Source organism: Myotis yumanensis, unplaced genomic scaffold (assembly GCF_028538775.1).
Source record: "Myotis yumanensis isolate MYYU_CA2020_CCGP unplaced genomic scaffold, mMyoYum1.0.hap1 SCAF_10, whole genome shotgun sequence".
Classification (NCBI taxonomy): Eukaryota; Metazoa; Chordata; class Mammalia; order Chiroptera; family Vespertilionidae; genus Myotis; species Myotis yumanensis.
Genome location: NW_027223761.1, coordinates 24886135 through 24902221, shown reverse-complemented (window position 1 = coordinate 24902221; position 16087 = coordinate 24886135). Strand labels below are relative to the sequence as shown.

Below are 16087 nucleotides of genomic sequence, written 5' to 3'. Positions count from 1 at the left end.
AACTGGCGGTCAGACATCCGCTGAAGGGTCCTGGATTGCAAGAGGCTGTAGGCCGGGCTGAGTTCCTCTCCCCCGCCCCCTCCCCCCCCCGTGCATGAATTTCATGCACTGGGCCTCTAGGAATTAAATAATAATAAAAATCTCTGAGATCCTGCTCAATGTCATAAAACCCTGCTGTTTGGACATTACTAAAGAAGTCTTTCAAGCATTCCAGAGTGTCTTTCATTCATCTGTGCTCCTGATAATGAGGGCATTGGTATATTTCTGTTTAAAATGAACACTGAGTTTCAACGTGTTTCTAATGTCTAATGCATTGGCTACAGTGAAGTTCAATTAGCTGACCTTAACATGGAATTAACTTTAAGAACAAACTTTTCTTAAATCTAAAAAAAAGAAGAAGAAGACAAAAAGAACGCCTGGGCAAAGTTTCAACCTTTCTTGCTCTGGTACCAATGCACCTTTGTCACCTTTTGTAGTTCATGAACAGTAATACTATGGTCTCATTTTCTCCATCTGGATTTCAGAAAGGTAATAGTGCTTGTGACTTCCAGGATATTAGACTGAGAAGCCATATGTGAAAGCAAGCTGGAGACTGGAGACTAAAGGGTTAGCACAGGGGAGAGAGAACCTTGAGGGAAATGCTCCTTTTTTTTTTTTTTTAATCTTAAAGGGGCTTCTCACACCAAGGTTAGGAGTTGTTTGTTTTGTTGTTTGTTTTCAATGTGGGGGGTAATTTTTGTTGTTGTTAATCTTTACTCAAGGATATTTTTCCATTGATTTTTAGAGAGAGTGAAAAGGAATGGGGAGAGAGACAAAGAGAGAAAGAAACCTCGAAGTGAAAGGAACACATCTGATTGGTTGCCTCTGGCACACACCCCAACCAGTGCTGGGGATTGAGCCTGCAACTGGGGTATATGCCCTTGGCCAGAATCGAACCCAGGACGCTTCAGCCAACTGGCCCACTCTCTATCCACTGGGCAAAACCCGCTAGGGCAACATGTGCAGGTTTTTAAACTTTAACTATTGACAGGTTTGTTTGTGGTTTGCTATTTTTGTTTTACTCCTCTTTTAGAAACCATGTATATGCAACACCCTCTTTTCAGCAACATTTTTAAAGCTTAAACAGAATTTACCAAATATATTCCAATAATTGTTACTAATCATCAGGTGTGAAATAAAAATAGTTGAGTGTATTTTTATTATATCATCAGAAATTTTAGAATATAATTAACTGATTGCTACTGGCCGTAAATTCAGTTACCATGGGTTTCAATGGCTTGGGGCATTTACAAGAGCATTCCAGATTCACACACTGTCCTGCCCTGCATGGGAAACAAAACCTGCTGTTATTGTCACTGGGCACTGGGTGTCAGTAACTTGACCTGGATTTGGAGGAAGGAAGGAGAAGATGGAGGAGGGGACCGCAGGAAGGGACACAATTTCAATGTTGCTGTGAAAGGAGCTGTCAGGGCATTATTGAGGAAGGGGAGGAGGGGTTGCTGCAGCCCTGGAAGGGGAGTTGTCCTGGGCAGCCAACCATGGAGGAGGCCATGGAGAGTTGGGCTTTCTCTATGTCTAGCTCTTTTGTTCCTGAGTCTCCCAGCTGTGAATGCCCTTCAGGCAAGAAGCAACAAGTAGCAGGCTGATGCTGCTTCTGATGGTGGTGAGAGGAAGGCAGAGGACTCAGGCCCCTCTTTCCTGGATATTTGTTGCCACCTGCAGACTTTCTTTTAATGGAATCTGGACCCTGTTAGGAGCTAGGAAATTAGCCTTGTCCACCAGCCCTCCCCCTGCACTGAGCACTTCCCATCTGAATGCCCAGCAACCAGGCTCTGGGTCCCTGGCCCTCTGCCCATCCTGGCCTTTCCCTTTTGTTGCCCTAAGGGCTGTGTGTTATGAGTCAAGTCACTGGGCAACCAGGTGCCTTCAGAAAAGTCCTCTCTGGCAGCTACTGTTCATTCCAGCCAAAGCAGCAGAGAAAGCAGGGCATAGGGCTCAGGGGGACCCATTCCCGCCTTATACCAGCCCTGGACAACGGATCAAGCTCCCTCTAAAGGGATTCATATGGAATATTCTATGGTGGCTGGGTAGATACCACCTCACCTCTTGCTCAGGTGAGAGCTGGTAGCTCCTCCCTGTTCAATGTGCATCTCAATGCCTTTTCTCCAAGCGAGTTTTGCAATAAAAGAGCTGTCACTGTGAACAGGTGGGACAGGAGTGACAGCTCCTTCACTTGCTGCTGTTGCTGCTGCTAGTGCTGGGACAGGAGACAAGACAGGTGAGACCTGCGCCTCCTTCTGTCAGGGAAGGTTCTGAACTAAGGTAAAGCTTTTCATTGAAACCTGGGGCTTTGTGGTTTCAGGCACTTGCAATAGTGAAAGTATTCTTTTCTTTCTAACTGCTTTCCCTTTAGGCCATAAAAGCTCTTTTTTTTTCTTTTCTTTTCTTCTTTAAAATTTCCAAGCTCCTCTCAGGAGTTGCTACACCTTCTGATTGAGACATCCCTCCTCATTTGCAAACCTTAACTGTGTCTGGGGGCAGGGCTGCGGTGGAGCTGCCAGGAGCAGAGAGAAAGGTTCCCAACTACTAGCCCCACATCAGACATCGGAAACTGGGGTCAGATCAATCCAGGAGGTGACGGATGCCAGGAGGCTCCCTCCTCAAAGGACTTTTAAAAGACATTTTCTTTCGTTGGTATATTTTGCATGGTTTGGCGTCTAAAGCACATCTGAGAACAGGTATGATGGAGCTGAACTTTCCTTTCTTTGAAGAGTCTGTGGATTCAGGTCTATGCACTGTGGCGGGGTGGGGGGTGGGGGGGGCGTGGGAAGCATCCAATTGGAAATCCAGGTGCATGGATCTCATGGCCACGTGGGCTGCAATGAGGATGGTCCAACAGGCATTTGGAATGGGCTTGATTTTGGAATGCAGTGGATCTGATTACCTCTTGGCAGCTTCTCTTTCCTAATTATGTTTGGCTTAGTCTAGCAGTCAAGTTACTTTGCAATCCCTAAGTTGATCCAGAAAGCATACAGAGGGGACAGAGAGAAGACTGTCTAAAAAGCAGACTGGGTGGTAGGGGAGTGGGGGAGGAGTGTTCTGGTTGGGAATGTTCCTCATTGAATAATTCACAACCCAACCCAAAGAAAGGTGACTGCATATTCAACCTTGGCCCTTGGTTAAGCCCAAAAAGCTAGATGTACCAAGCGTCTTTAGGAAGGATATTGTGCACCCTTTCAAGTGTTTTGCTCCCTAAATGTAGCTCAAGAAGAGATATGACAGGTATTTTGCATCAATTTCATTGGAATATAAAATTTCTCATAATGAATATATGTTCTGGTTCAGAGCTTTAGAAATCTTAAGTCTAGCATGAATACTCTGCATTACATCAGTAAAGGGACGCCTTGATCATTGGAGTTCCAATCTGAATGTGGCAATTCCACCAGAGCAAAGCTAAAGTTTTCCCTTTTACAATTTAGGAACAAGTGAGTGCATACAATTTAAGACTTTAAACAAAATAGCAAGCAGAATAGTGAACCTGGTCAAGATAATAAACTGGTTCTTCTGATGGCTTTATAGAATTTGTTATTCAGCTGAACATATATTCATAAATTATTAAGTAACTCAGCCACTTATTAAATCAAGTTTAAAAAATAAAATAATATCTAAGTTGAAGGGCCTTATGCAGCAAGTATAATGATTAGGGTGTGTATATATTCCAATGATATTAAAGTTCAGACATTGCTAATAAAATCCTGTCAACCTCAACCTTACCAAGTGGAAGTTAATTGAGTTTTATGATTAAAAGTTGAAATATAAAGGAAGAGCAATATGTAATGTTTGGGAATGTGGCAGGGGTGGGGGAGAGCATCCAATTATTTGGGAAACAACTTTTGATCTTCTCCTTCCAAGGATGAAATGTAGCATGGTGAGGTCAACTAACAACCAATCGTATTGAGATTTTAGCTACTATTTTACAGTACATTTTTGGTGAATTGAATTTATTGCTTAGAAAATTATTCAGCCATAGGTTCTCCATGATGTAGTACTAGGCAGTGGTCAAAAATTCCTATTTCCTCTGCTTTCAAGTCAGCTACTTCACCTCTCCAAGCTCAAGATCATCTAGAGCCCACTGGAATGGTTGAGGGTAGACCTATGACCTAGGAGGTCACTATTTGATTCCTGATCAGGGCATATGCCTGGATTTCAGGCTCAATCTCCAGTGTGGGACATGCAGGAGATAGCCCATCAATGATTCCTTCTCATCTTTGATGTTTCTATCTCTCTCTCCCTCTCCCTTCCTCTCTGAAAACAATAAAAACATGTTTTTAAAAGAGATTATATATAAAATGGAAGTGATGGTACTGGTTTCATAGGAGTGTCAGGAAGATTAAATAAGGTTAACACATAGAAAGCACTATAAGAGTGGCCAGAACATATTAAGTGCTGAATAAATGGTTTTATATATACACCTTATACCCATACACCCCTACAATATGCATGTTTCTTGCATTTTGATCATTTTCTGATCCTACCACCTACTAGTAGAAGCAGGAGGTCAAATATATGGGATCCTGCTAGTATGATAGCAGGTCTGATGATTTACTTAGGTAGAGAAGATGAATTTTAACTGACATTTGGTAACATGAGTTCACTCTATTCTTGTCTTCCAATAAAAAAAAACAGTCAAGAAATAATTACTTTTTATTTGGGGTGATGAGTAATCTAGTAGATGAATCAGCCTCCTCAAGTGTATATTATTAGTCTCCCTCAATTTTAATTTTATGTATAGTTACTATGAAGTTTCTGCATCAACTTCCTGAGAATCCCATCTGAAACCTATGATTCAAATTAGTTGTAATTCACATTCGAGAAATTTTTGCACTCTCTTTTATTAGAATTAGAAAATACTCACTTTATTTGTGCACAGTTGGCTGGCCAACCTGTTTTGGGACACTCTCTTCCACTAACCAGCAGTGCGGGCTCGGACAAGTCACACCCAACATCTCTGAGCTTCTCTTTTCCTTGCACCAAACCCAGTGTTATCCCAGGTTGTTTCTCTCTGGTTCGAGAGTTCTAGTTCTAAGTTTATTTTTTATTTCATTTCTAATGTCAATGCATAAAATAATTTTCAGAGCCACTTTCTTGACTTTCCAAAAAGTGCTGGAGAAACCAGCTGACAAAATGTGAATTCATCAAATTTTTAAAAAGATAAAAAAAAGACAGAAACCACACCCATTGCTGCAGTAAGATAATCTCTAAAACAAACTGGGTTGTGCCAAACAGGAGTTTCACACACACTTCCATAACTCTGAAGGGAAAAAATAGGGTAAGGGAGTGGGGAGAGGAGACATTTTTGCACGCACACACACACACACACACACACACACCAAGAAATTAAAAGAACTCTATCACATCAGATAGGAATCTCCACCAATCCAAGCTCTGATTCTTGGGCCAGGAAAAACTACTTCCTCCCCTCCAAAACTAATGTGATATTTCATAAATTAAATTATAATCATGGAGTAAGTAGAAATATATATATCTGGAGTTATCTACTTTTTTCTATTTCCTTTTTTTAATAATATACTTTATTGATTTTTTATAGAGAGGAAGGGGGAGAGATAGAGAGTTAGAAACATTAATCAGCTGCCTCCTGCACACCCCCTACTGGGGATGTGCCTGCAACCAAGGTACATGCCCTTAACTGGAATTGAACCTGGGACCTTTCAGTCTGCAGGCTGATGCTCTATCCACTGAGCCAAACCAGTTAGGGTGCTTTTTTCTACTTCTTTCCTCCAGAGAAACACAATAGTTTATCAAATATCTAAATGTCCATGATGCTTCAAATGGGATCGCTTTTAACAAGTCAAGTGGATGAAATCGAAAAATAGATTTTAAAATATTACACTCATATGCAGCTTATAAATTTTTATAATTTGCTTTCAAATACTGATGATCCTTAACTTTTTTCTTTTTTAATATTCATCACATTTGCCCCAACAAACCTTTACATAAGCCAAGGAACATTAAAGGGGGAAACTGTTTCCCGTTCATTCCTCCGTGCTTTGGTTTGGATTGCCATGCACATCTGTCCTACAGCTGAGAAAGGGATTGTCAAGAGTAGAAATGACCTGCCAACACCTTCATAGACACTCAAACAATTAACTTCAGCAACACCCATGTCTTTCCAGTTCTTCCACACTCTCATGTGCCTCAGGCAACCTACCATCAGCCAAGTCCAGATGGTGCAACCTCTCTTGAAATACCTTCTAAGGATAGCTACTGGTCAAGTGGGTTGGGGGAAGAGTCTCAGGTTCCCCTAATATCTGGAAACGTGCTTTTCCCTCTCCAGTTCAAACATGCTAGGTAGGAAGAGGAGAAAAAACAAAGGAGGAGGAAATAGAGACGCAGAAAGCTTGAAGTAGAAGTTTGGGTTATAATTAGTGTTGTTGGTACAGATGTCTGTAGGTGTGATCACTTCAACAATAATTAGGACATGGGCACAGTGCCATCTTTAAGTACAGGAACAACGTTTACTGTGGTGAAAAATGCACCCTTCAAACAATGTATCCATTAAGAATCAATGTATCTGATTTTAAGTTTTATAAAAATTCTTCCCAACCAAAACATTTTCAAACCCATTAATGACCACAGTACTGAAAATTAGTTGAATTTAGAATATAGATCAGCACACATGGAACTTGGATGATAAAAAAAAACAAATGAGCAAGATTTTTCTTAATAGTCTTACTCCCTTGAAGAGCTTAAGATGGCTTTTGTTGTTATCTATATGCTAATAGCCCTTAACCTCTTTCTTTGCTGCTTATTTGGGTAATTGCAGTAGATTTCTCATTGGATTGTAGTGAAGATCCCATGAGTTAATATACATGAAGCACTTAGAACAGTGAGTGGCATGAAAAGACATTCAATAAAGTAAGCTTCTACTGTTACTATTATTGTAACCTTAATATCAATATAATTAAAACAAATATTCTTATTTTAGAACCAAACGAGTTGCCCATAAGCAGTTACCACTATTCTTTAAAACTCACAAGGTAAAAAAAAAATCAAAAAAAACTTCTAGATATTCTTTACTCTTCCTACATAGAAAGTACTAGTTTTCATGTTTTTCTGTACTAGAAATATTTCATCTATGGTATCTTGTAAACCATTTTTGAAAAACACGTATAGACTGAAAAGGTGCAGAATCTAGATATCACATCTTAGGAAAATAGCCTGAAAAACTGAGTGGATTTAGAAAGAGAGAGGATGAAGGGGGGGGGGGGGGGGGGAGATGATTATAGTCTACAAAAACGGAACTAACAGGCCAGAACCAATTTGTAAATGTATTTTTTAATATTTTATTTTTCAATTACAGTTCACATTCAAAACTATTTTGTATTCATTTCAAGTGTGCCGCATAGTGGTTAGACAATCAGATGTTTTGCAGAGTAGTCCCCCCAATATTTTAAATACTCACCTGGCACTATACACAGTTATTACAATATTATTGGCTGTATACTCTACGTTGTACTTTACACCTCCCTTGGCTATTTTGTACAATGTACCTTAAAAATTAAATATGGTCTCCGGGTAAAGAAAGTGTGCTTTAAAGCTACAAAGGTTTTTCCGCATGTGTTTATATTTTAAGATATGTTTTTGCCTTTGGTTCTTGGCAAGTAATTTTAGCAAGTGATTAATCCATCAGTTTACAAATAGGTTAAGTACCAAAAAGAATACCCAGATAAACAAAATAGGATACATGTAAATAATTTTTCTTGTTTCTATTTGGCCTCTGGGCTCTCCATCATGCCTGTAGATATTTATTTGCTGGGAAGCCAGAATCTCCCTTCTCTGTCTGTTTTCCACTCACCAAAAAAGCATAGCCTTGTACTAGAAGAAATCTTGGTATAACCACGTGCCTGGTAACACATCCACATTTTCACATGGCTGTCCATGTGAACAATTGCATTCTGCATTGCACTTCTTGATCATCGTTAATAGATTATTGTAATTGCTCTTTTTAAGCAAGCTCACCAAAGAATTGTCTTCTTATAGAATAGAAAACAAAGTCATTCTCTTTCATAAAATGGTTTTTAGTAAAAGGGCCAAAGAGAAATTAATGAGGACAAACACTGAGGGACACTTTCAAATGAACTTTGCAATGTGGCTCACACCTCTCCTCCCAGCTTTTCCTCTACACGTCCACTCCCAGCATTCTCATTTATTCTTAACCTCGTCACTACTAAAACTCCAAACAACTTCTCTAATTCTAGTGTTTTTACCTGCCTCCAATACACTGTACTCAGTATCATCTCCCTTGTCAATCTCCTGCCTGGAAGAAATATTTTAAATGTTCCATTTATAACAGAATAGAGGCCAAACTTCTGTGTGCCTAGTGCTTCTTGATCTGTTAACAACATACCTTTTAATTTCTTTTAAGTTGTATTGTCTCTCATAGCCTTTGGCTCCAGCTAAACCAAATATTTTCTGTTGTTCAAACTCAGAAAATCTTAATTCCTTGGCTCATTTTGCCCCCGCTCCTTGGAATGACCTTTCACAGATTTTTATGCATGTGATCCAACCTATCTGTATCCAGAAAAGCTGGCAGATGGAGGTTCATATCTGTAAGGAGTTTATTATTTTTCTTGTGCAAAAACAAGTCCAGACATGACTATCCAGTAGTGGGCATATGATTTCACAGAACCATGGGGAGCCCAGGCTACTTTTAGATTTTAATCTTCTGCTTCTTGCCTCATGTTTGCAAAATGACTACTCCATTGCCAACACCACATCAATATTCCAGGCATGAAGAAGGGGAAACATCATGTGGCAACTAAGTCTGCTTATTTTTAAATTGTTCTAAATTCAGCAACTTTCAGATATATTTCATTGGCCAGTATCATATCACACACTAACCTTGGCTACAAAGAGAAGATGTGAAAATAGCAAATTACTAGTCATATGCTTGTGCTAAAGAATGAGGGAGGAAAAGCCCTAGCTGGTTTGGCTCAGTGGATAGAGCATCGGCCTGCAGACTGAAGGATCCCAGGTTCAATTCCAGTCAAGGGTATGTATCTCGATTGCAGGCTCCTCTCTAGCCCTAGCTCTGGTCAAGGTTTGTGCAGGAGGCAACCAATGGATGTGTTTCTCTCACATCAATATTTCTCTCTGTCTTTCCCTCTCTCTTCCACTCTCTCTAAAAAAAATCAATAGAAAAATATCCTCAGGTGAGGATTTAAAAAAAAAAGAATGAGGGAGAAATAAAATAAGATGGAATGAACATGTATTCAGTAACATTGATCAAAAAGCCTTTACGGCTTACTCAAATTGCCATTTTCTCTAAGGTGGTGTCCTGGAGCCTCTCAGGCAACTATGAATTTCTGCCCAGAATTATTTTTATTAACTTTCATAATTATCTTGCTTTTCCCCGAGGTCTAGAACTTCATGGTGATCTTTGTACCCTCTGGTTCAGCAGGCACAAAGATACTTAGTATATATTTTAATAGGTTTAACCTGATATCTGAGGAAGAAAAAGAGGGCCGTTTTCTGTAGTTAAGCGTGGTTGTATTCCACTGTAGTGAAAGCATGACTTAGGTAACTTGACCAAGGACAGGCAACCCTTTGCCAGATATGGCCTACAGCCTATTTTTCTACAGCCCATGAGGTAAGGATAGCTTTTATATTCTTACAGTGTTTGGAAAAATAAAACAAGAATAGGCAACAGGTACTGTATGTAGCCTACAGCCCTGAAATATGTACTATCTGTCCTTTTACAAAAATTATTGCCAATCCTTGACTTAGATAAAATTTACTACACTTTTCCATTTTGTCCATGTGCATCGTGTGTGATTTAATGGACTGGTTACACTATGCCAGACTGACTGGAACCATCACTGTCCTTGGAAACCATTCTTATGAGAAAACCTGCCAGCTGCCCCTTCTATCAGGAAAACTAAATTCCCTACTCATTCCGCAGAGAAACTGACATTGGGACTTCCCGAGGGTCTCTTTTTCAATCTGAGATAAATACCCAGGTTTGAACTAAATTATATTTTTGATGATTTTTTAGGTAACAGCGCTCTCCTGTTGCTATATAAATTATTAAGAGAAAATAGATGGGAGTTCCCACGTGGGAATAAGCATGAATCCCAATGAATTATATTTTCCTTTTCATCATTAGATAACTTTAGAAGGATTATCTAAATGAAAAAAAAAAGAGGCCTTTTTTTTCCTGGCCCTCCTTTATAACCTGACTACATTAACCAAGCTAAAGAAGTATATGTAAAACAATCACCTAAAAGCTGTTTTATTTTAATGTTGTGGGAAGTATTTTTTAAGTTCTTTTAATGATGTATCAAGTTTTCCTATCTATAAGTTTAAGAAAGATGGAGAGCTATTTTGTCTTGCTTGTCACTGAACCCTCCATTGACAATTGCTGTGCCTGGTACATAGAAGATACTTGTTAAGCAGTCACTATGTGTGTGTCTGCCTCCCCTTCATCCCAAGACAATGAAGCTCTGTTTCTATTGTCACATGTCACCTTCTATTAATGATGACCTAATTATAACATGAAAGAAATTAAGAAGTTCTACTTCTTCAGTATAAATTCTATTTCTTCCATCTAAGTTTAGATTCCTGGAGAATGACATATGAAGAAAGTGAGATTTAGAACATTGATATAATTTCTGAAGGTCAAATTTATAGCCATGATTGGAATCAGAATCAACACTGAGGTGCTCAGTCCACAGCACTACACAGGTCATCAGGTTTGGGTAGTGCTGGGTGCAAAGTAAGCCTGCTCTCTCACTTGACTCCCTTTTCTGCCAATACTGCATCTTCTCAAATTTGGTGGATTTCTTCATGAAAAGAAGCAATGCGTTCCCAAGGAAAGCCATGAAAGTACTCATGAAAGGGTTAGAGTAAACTAACCAAAATCTCAAGGTGCACTCTATTCAAACAGAAAATCTTCAGCGAACAAACCAAACACATTCTTTGCAGAGCCCAGGAACTTTTATATCACTTTGAGAAAATATACTATATAAGTTAAAGAAAATAAATGATAGAATAGAAATAGTACAATGTATTGGATCACAGTACCTCTTCAAGTATAATTTAAAATTGCATTAATAGTCTCCTTATTAGAACAAGCTTACTAATTTTGTGTTACAGAAACATTTTTTTCAAAAGGCATGTGCAGCTCTGGCCTGTGTGGCTCAGTTGGTTGGGCATCCTCCCGGGCAACAAAGGGTTGCCAGTTCAATTCCCAGTCAGGGCACATGCCCAGGTTGTGGACTCCATCCCCGATAGGGGGCATACAGGAGGCAGTCGATAGATGTTGTGCTCTCACAATGCTATTTCTTTCCCTTCCTCTCTCTCCAAAAATCAATAAACTATTCTTTTCTTTAAATGGCATGTACAATTAGGCATCCATTAAAATAGTACAAGTATGATTGTTGTGCTTTCAATCTATGGAGCATTTTTTCTCTCTTACAAAAATTCCAGAGCTTTTATACAAACAGAACTTAAAGGTGCACATGTCAGTGGTTCTGAATTTATTATTTAAAATGACTGTGAGAAAAACAAGGAATTCTTTGGATCCTGACTCAGCACGTTTATCTTATTGACTTTTAGTCAATGTGTTTCTATTTACAACATACGAAATACTCGCACCAGGACAAAGGTCCCAGCGCTGCTAAGTCAAACCGCAAACTCTGGCAGATGAGCAAATAGCCGAAGCTAGGGTCTACTTGAATTGTTTACACTCTTAGAGGTCACGTTCAGACCCAATCTGCCTGAGATGCCTTGTAACACTGATTTGCATTAGCAGGTAGCTGACGAGATTTACCTGCAAGGACCAGAAACATGCACTGCGCCATCCAGAAGGCAGAAGTGCTGGATGGGGCTCATCTGATGCAGATTCTCTGGCAGGATGGTACGGAGTCCTTCTACCCTGCCGTGTGGCTGAGGGACAACTGCCAGTGCCCCCACTGCTACCTGGATTCTGCGAAAGCACGGAAATTTCTCGTGGAATCTCTTGATGTGAACATTGGTATTAAAGACTTGTCGTTTGACAGAAAAAGGGTAATTATCTCTAACTTACCATTTCTCCCTTCCTTCCCAAGATAAATAAAGGGGTTGATGTCCAATAATGTACATAATGAATTATTATTGGATCGTATATGTCATCAGGCTTGGGTAGTGCTGGGTGCAAAGTGAGCCTGCTCAGTAACTAAAAGATTCTGTTATTATTCCTACTATTTTTATTACTATGACTATTGTTCATAAAATCTAGTGTTGCTCATTCCTTTAGTGACTGACAGCCTTAAAGACACAAACGAACTATTTCTATAATAAAAAGAATGCTCCTGGGCCTCAGTTTACTCATCTGTGAACTAGGGGTACTAACAGAATTTGTTCAAAAAGATAATGTGAGGATTCAATGAGATAATATGGGTAAAATGTTTCGACTAGTGCCTAGCATTATAGTAAGCACTCAAAATTAGTGAGTAGCTGTGCAAGGATTGTTCTAGAATTCCCAAAAGCATATCTCTCAAAACCACAAACTAGATGTGGCCACCACCCTATGTTTCTCTCTTCCAAATACTAGGATAATTACCAGAGAAGCAAAGGTGACCAGCAAGGTCACCCTCCTCACACTCTTGTCTTCACCTCCACTGGAGCACTTTACTCCCAGGGTCCCCTGCATGCTAGCTGTGCGACCATAGAAATAGTACTTACTCCTACATCCCCCACCTGAAATAATGTCAATGATAGTAATGCCTTCTCCCTAGAGTTGCATGAGGACTAACGAGTTATGTCTGTAGTGCTCATTACACAGTATGCACTCAATGTGGTGTTCTATTATTATTATCTGCCTGGTCACATCATTACTATTTCTGATACTCTAACTTCAAGTCATGGCAAAAAGTGTGGAAATCACAGGTTTAGAGAATACAGAAAAGAATGTCAGGTCTAGCCAGTTTTTATTGCTTGTGTGATATTTAAGGGGCCTCAGAACTCAGATAGATCCCAGTGGCTTTCAATCCTCTTGTTTTTCAAAAGCTTATTCTATGCCTGTGCGTACATACGCAAAAAGGGCGTGGCGGGGAGGGGATTGATTCCCTGATTACCTTAAATGACATTCAGAAACAGGGCAATAGTGGAGAACTGAGTATACAGAAGCATAATATACATACAGGTGATATTTGCTTTTTGTGTTATAAGGTTCTTATCACATGGCCAAGCGAACATTACAGTGAATTTGAAGCTGATTGGCTGAAGAAGAGATGCTTTTCACAGCAGGCCAGAGAAAAACTTCAAAGAGAATTGTTTTTTCCAGGTAACCTTGTCATGATCTTCAATGTCGTTTAAAACTCGTATGGGAAGAAATTTGCTCAGAATCAAATTCAAACCCTTGTGCTTTTGTTAAAATGTTATGGTAATTTATGTGGAATGTCTAATGATTTACCAACACAGGTCATTTGGATAGTGATGAAAAGAAATATAGATCCATTCTAGACATTCTCAAGAGACAGGAAGGAAAGAAACACAGCAAACTTGTATCCTTGTCATATACTGTGAAACCTGGCACAGAAGACATTCTGAAAGTGTCCGCTGCATAGTGGCAGAACAAACCAGAGTTGCCCGTCTTAATAATTTGACCCAAGGCCAGAATAACACCAAATCAGTAACGCAGGAATTCCTAACCTGGTATCCACAGATAAAATTGTGTGATCCATGAACCCCATGCTGTGTTTATATGAGTGTCTGTGTGTGTGTTAGTATGCGTGCGTGTAAGTGTGCACAGCACATTTGCTTGGGGAAAATTTATATGGGTCTCAAGGGAACCTGTGACCACATAAATGTTCAGGAAATCTGCATTAATGAATGCTATGGAGAAAAAAAGACTTCATTCTTGAGCAGAGAGACAAGATAAAATAAATATTAATATAGGTATTTTTAAAGTATGACTCTTAGGAGATACACAATAATTACAGCTCAAGAAGAGACACTAGAGAGAAGTGGGAAGTGTTAATAATTCACTCTCTGTGTATTTTGAAGATTTGTATCAAAGATTATGTGGGACAAAGGCAAATTCTAGAAACATGATGATTCTTATGTATTTTCTAGAATCTCAACTTCTACAAACACACTAACAAGGCAAGTTTTCCTGAACTATCTTTTCCACTGTTAACCGGAAATATTGGACCTGTGCCTCTTTGACCAGGCTCCTTGAATTTTGTAACACCTCTCTGGGAATTCTGGGTCATATCCCAAGATCGAGAGATAGTACCTTACTCCTTTCAATTCTGAAAATCTCAGATGTGTTCAGTAACTCTCCGTGCTTTTAAATGCTAGACTTACTAGTATAACAGTTTGGTAATGGGTATGGAAATGTTACTAATTAATCAACTTCAACCACACAGCTTGACCTTGTCCTGTGGTTATCAACAGGGTATGACTGTTCCTTCCACTTCAAGCATAGGCCAGTCTTGCAAAGAACTAGGTCCCTAGCCCTAGCCGGTTTGGTTCAGTAGATAGAGCATTAGTCTGCAGACTGAAGGGTCCTGGGTTTGATTCCGGTCAAGGGCACATGCCTCAGTTGTGGGCTCAATCCCCAGTGGAGGGGGAAGGTGCAGGAGGCAGCCAATCAATGATTCTCTCTCATCATTGATGTTTCTATCTCTCTTTCCCTCTCCCTTCCTCTCTGAAATCAATAAAAATAAATAAAAGAACTAGGTCCCTCTAGTCCAGCGGTTCTCAACTTGTGGGTCGCAACCCATTTGGGGGTTGAACGACCCTTTCACAGGGGTCGCCTAAATACACCCTGCATATCAGATATTTACATGACGATTCATAACAGTAGCAAAATTACAGTTATGAAGTAGCAACGAAAATAATTTTATGGTTGGGGGTCACCTCAATATGAGGAACTGTATTAAAGGGTCGCAGCATTAGGAAGGTTGAGCACCACTGCTCTAGTCCCTTAGCCTCACCATTCTGACAACTGACACAATTTTGTTCCAGTGCTTTCTGTCTAAACCACCAGGAATCACTTTCCTCTTTCTCAAGCCCAGCCAGCTGGCAGGATCCATATGAGTACCCGGGGAAATATGTTTTTCTTGCCTTCCCCAGTGAGTGCATTGCTAGTTACTTCACAGACTCTCCAGTTACATAACCGAGTAGCAATTGGGTCAAATAGCAGAATCACAAATGTACTATTATTTTCTTTAAATTTCTTCTGGCACTAAAAATACTTTTCTTTAACCCTGCCCTAATTTTGTAATCCTGTTGGATTTTACTTTCATTTCCTTCAGGCTCTTCTTTTAATTATTTCAGGGAATAAAAGCCAACTTCTTATTATTACAGCTTAAGCTTTTAAGCATTATAAAAGGACATGGCCACCCCCCTCCCATTAATATTGCTTGACGAGCACAGTTTATAGCTTACATTTCTCAATGCTATCAGGCAGTAGCAAAATGGAAATGATACTACACTCAGTTAAGTAGTGGAAAAAGCTGGTCACACGGCAATCATGAATAATATAAGGAGAACTGGCTGCTATTTAGACACTGGAAAATATTTTAATGGTTTAAAACAACATCAGATTTTTAAAATATATTCTCAAGCTGTGCAGTTGGTGGGTTAAAGTAGAAATTAATGGGCCATTTTAGAGAGTATTGCTTTTATGGCTTTTTGCCCATAGAGCTTGACATGTTATTTTACTGTCGTTGCATATTTTCAAACATTTGTACTCCAGAACATGTAAACAGACTCAGTGACATTCGTGAAAGGCCTTTGTTAGGTTTTCGGTCCTCAGTGGCAATTCCTCCTCTTCTGCACTTTCCTTAGAGTGAGGAGAGCCTTTTAAAATCTGGCGTCAAGATGCAGACCACTTTCCCTTGATCTTCCCTTGGCACTGGATGTGGAACTCAAAACTGAAGACACAGATGATAATCTGCCAGAAAAGGCTTTTGTCATGGGACAGGCACAGCTGGGAGGGAGACGTGGATAATAATCATTCCCTCACAATGTCCTTTCCAGTGGCACATAGATTGGGTACCTATTTTGTGCTGGAAGC

General features: G+C 39.6%; 1 protein-coding gene across 4 annotated transcripts in view; it reads left to right on the top strand.

The window, feature by feature from the left end:
- The first annotated feature begins 1928 nt into the window (after nt 1–1928).
- BBOX1 (gamma-butyrobetaine hydroxylase 1) overlaps nt 1929–16087 on the top strand; it is a 61539-nt gene continuing 47380 nt past the window's right edge. Inside the window, exons 1-3 of one of the 4 annotated variants that reach the window (XM_070426633.1) lie at nt 1929–2114; nt 11834–12087; nt 13231–13345. In XM_070426633.1, the coding sequence (XP_070282734.1) occupies nt 11869–12087; nt 13231–13345 (334 nt within the window). In that variant the 5' untranslated portion in view covers nt 1929–2114; nt 11834–11868. Of the gene's footprint in view, nt 2279–2486; nt 2739–11830; nt 12088–13230; nt 13346–16087 lie in introns of those variants that run through there. The other 3 variants (XM_070426630.1, XM_070426631.1, XM_070426632.1) reach the window with 3 other exon arrangements.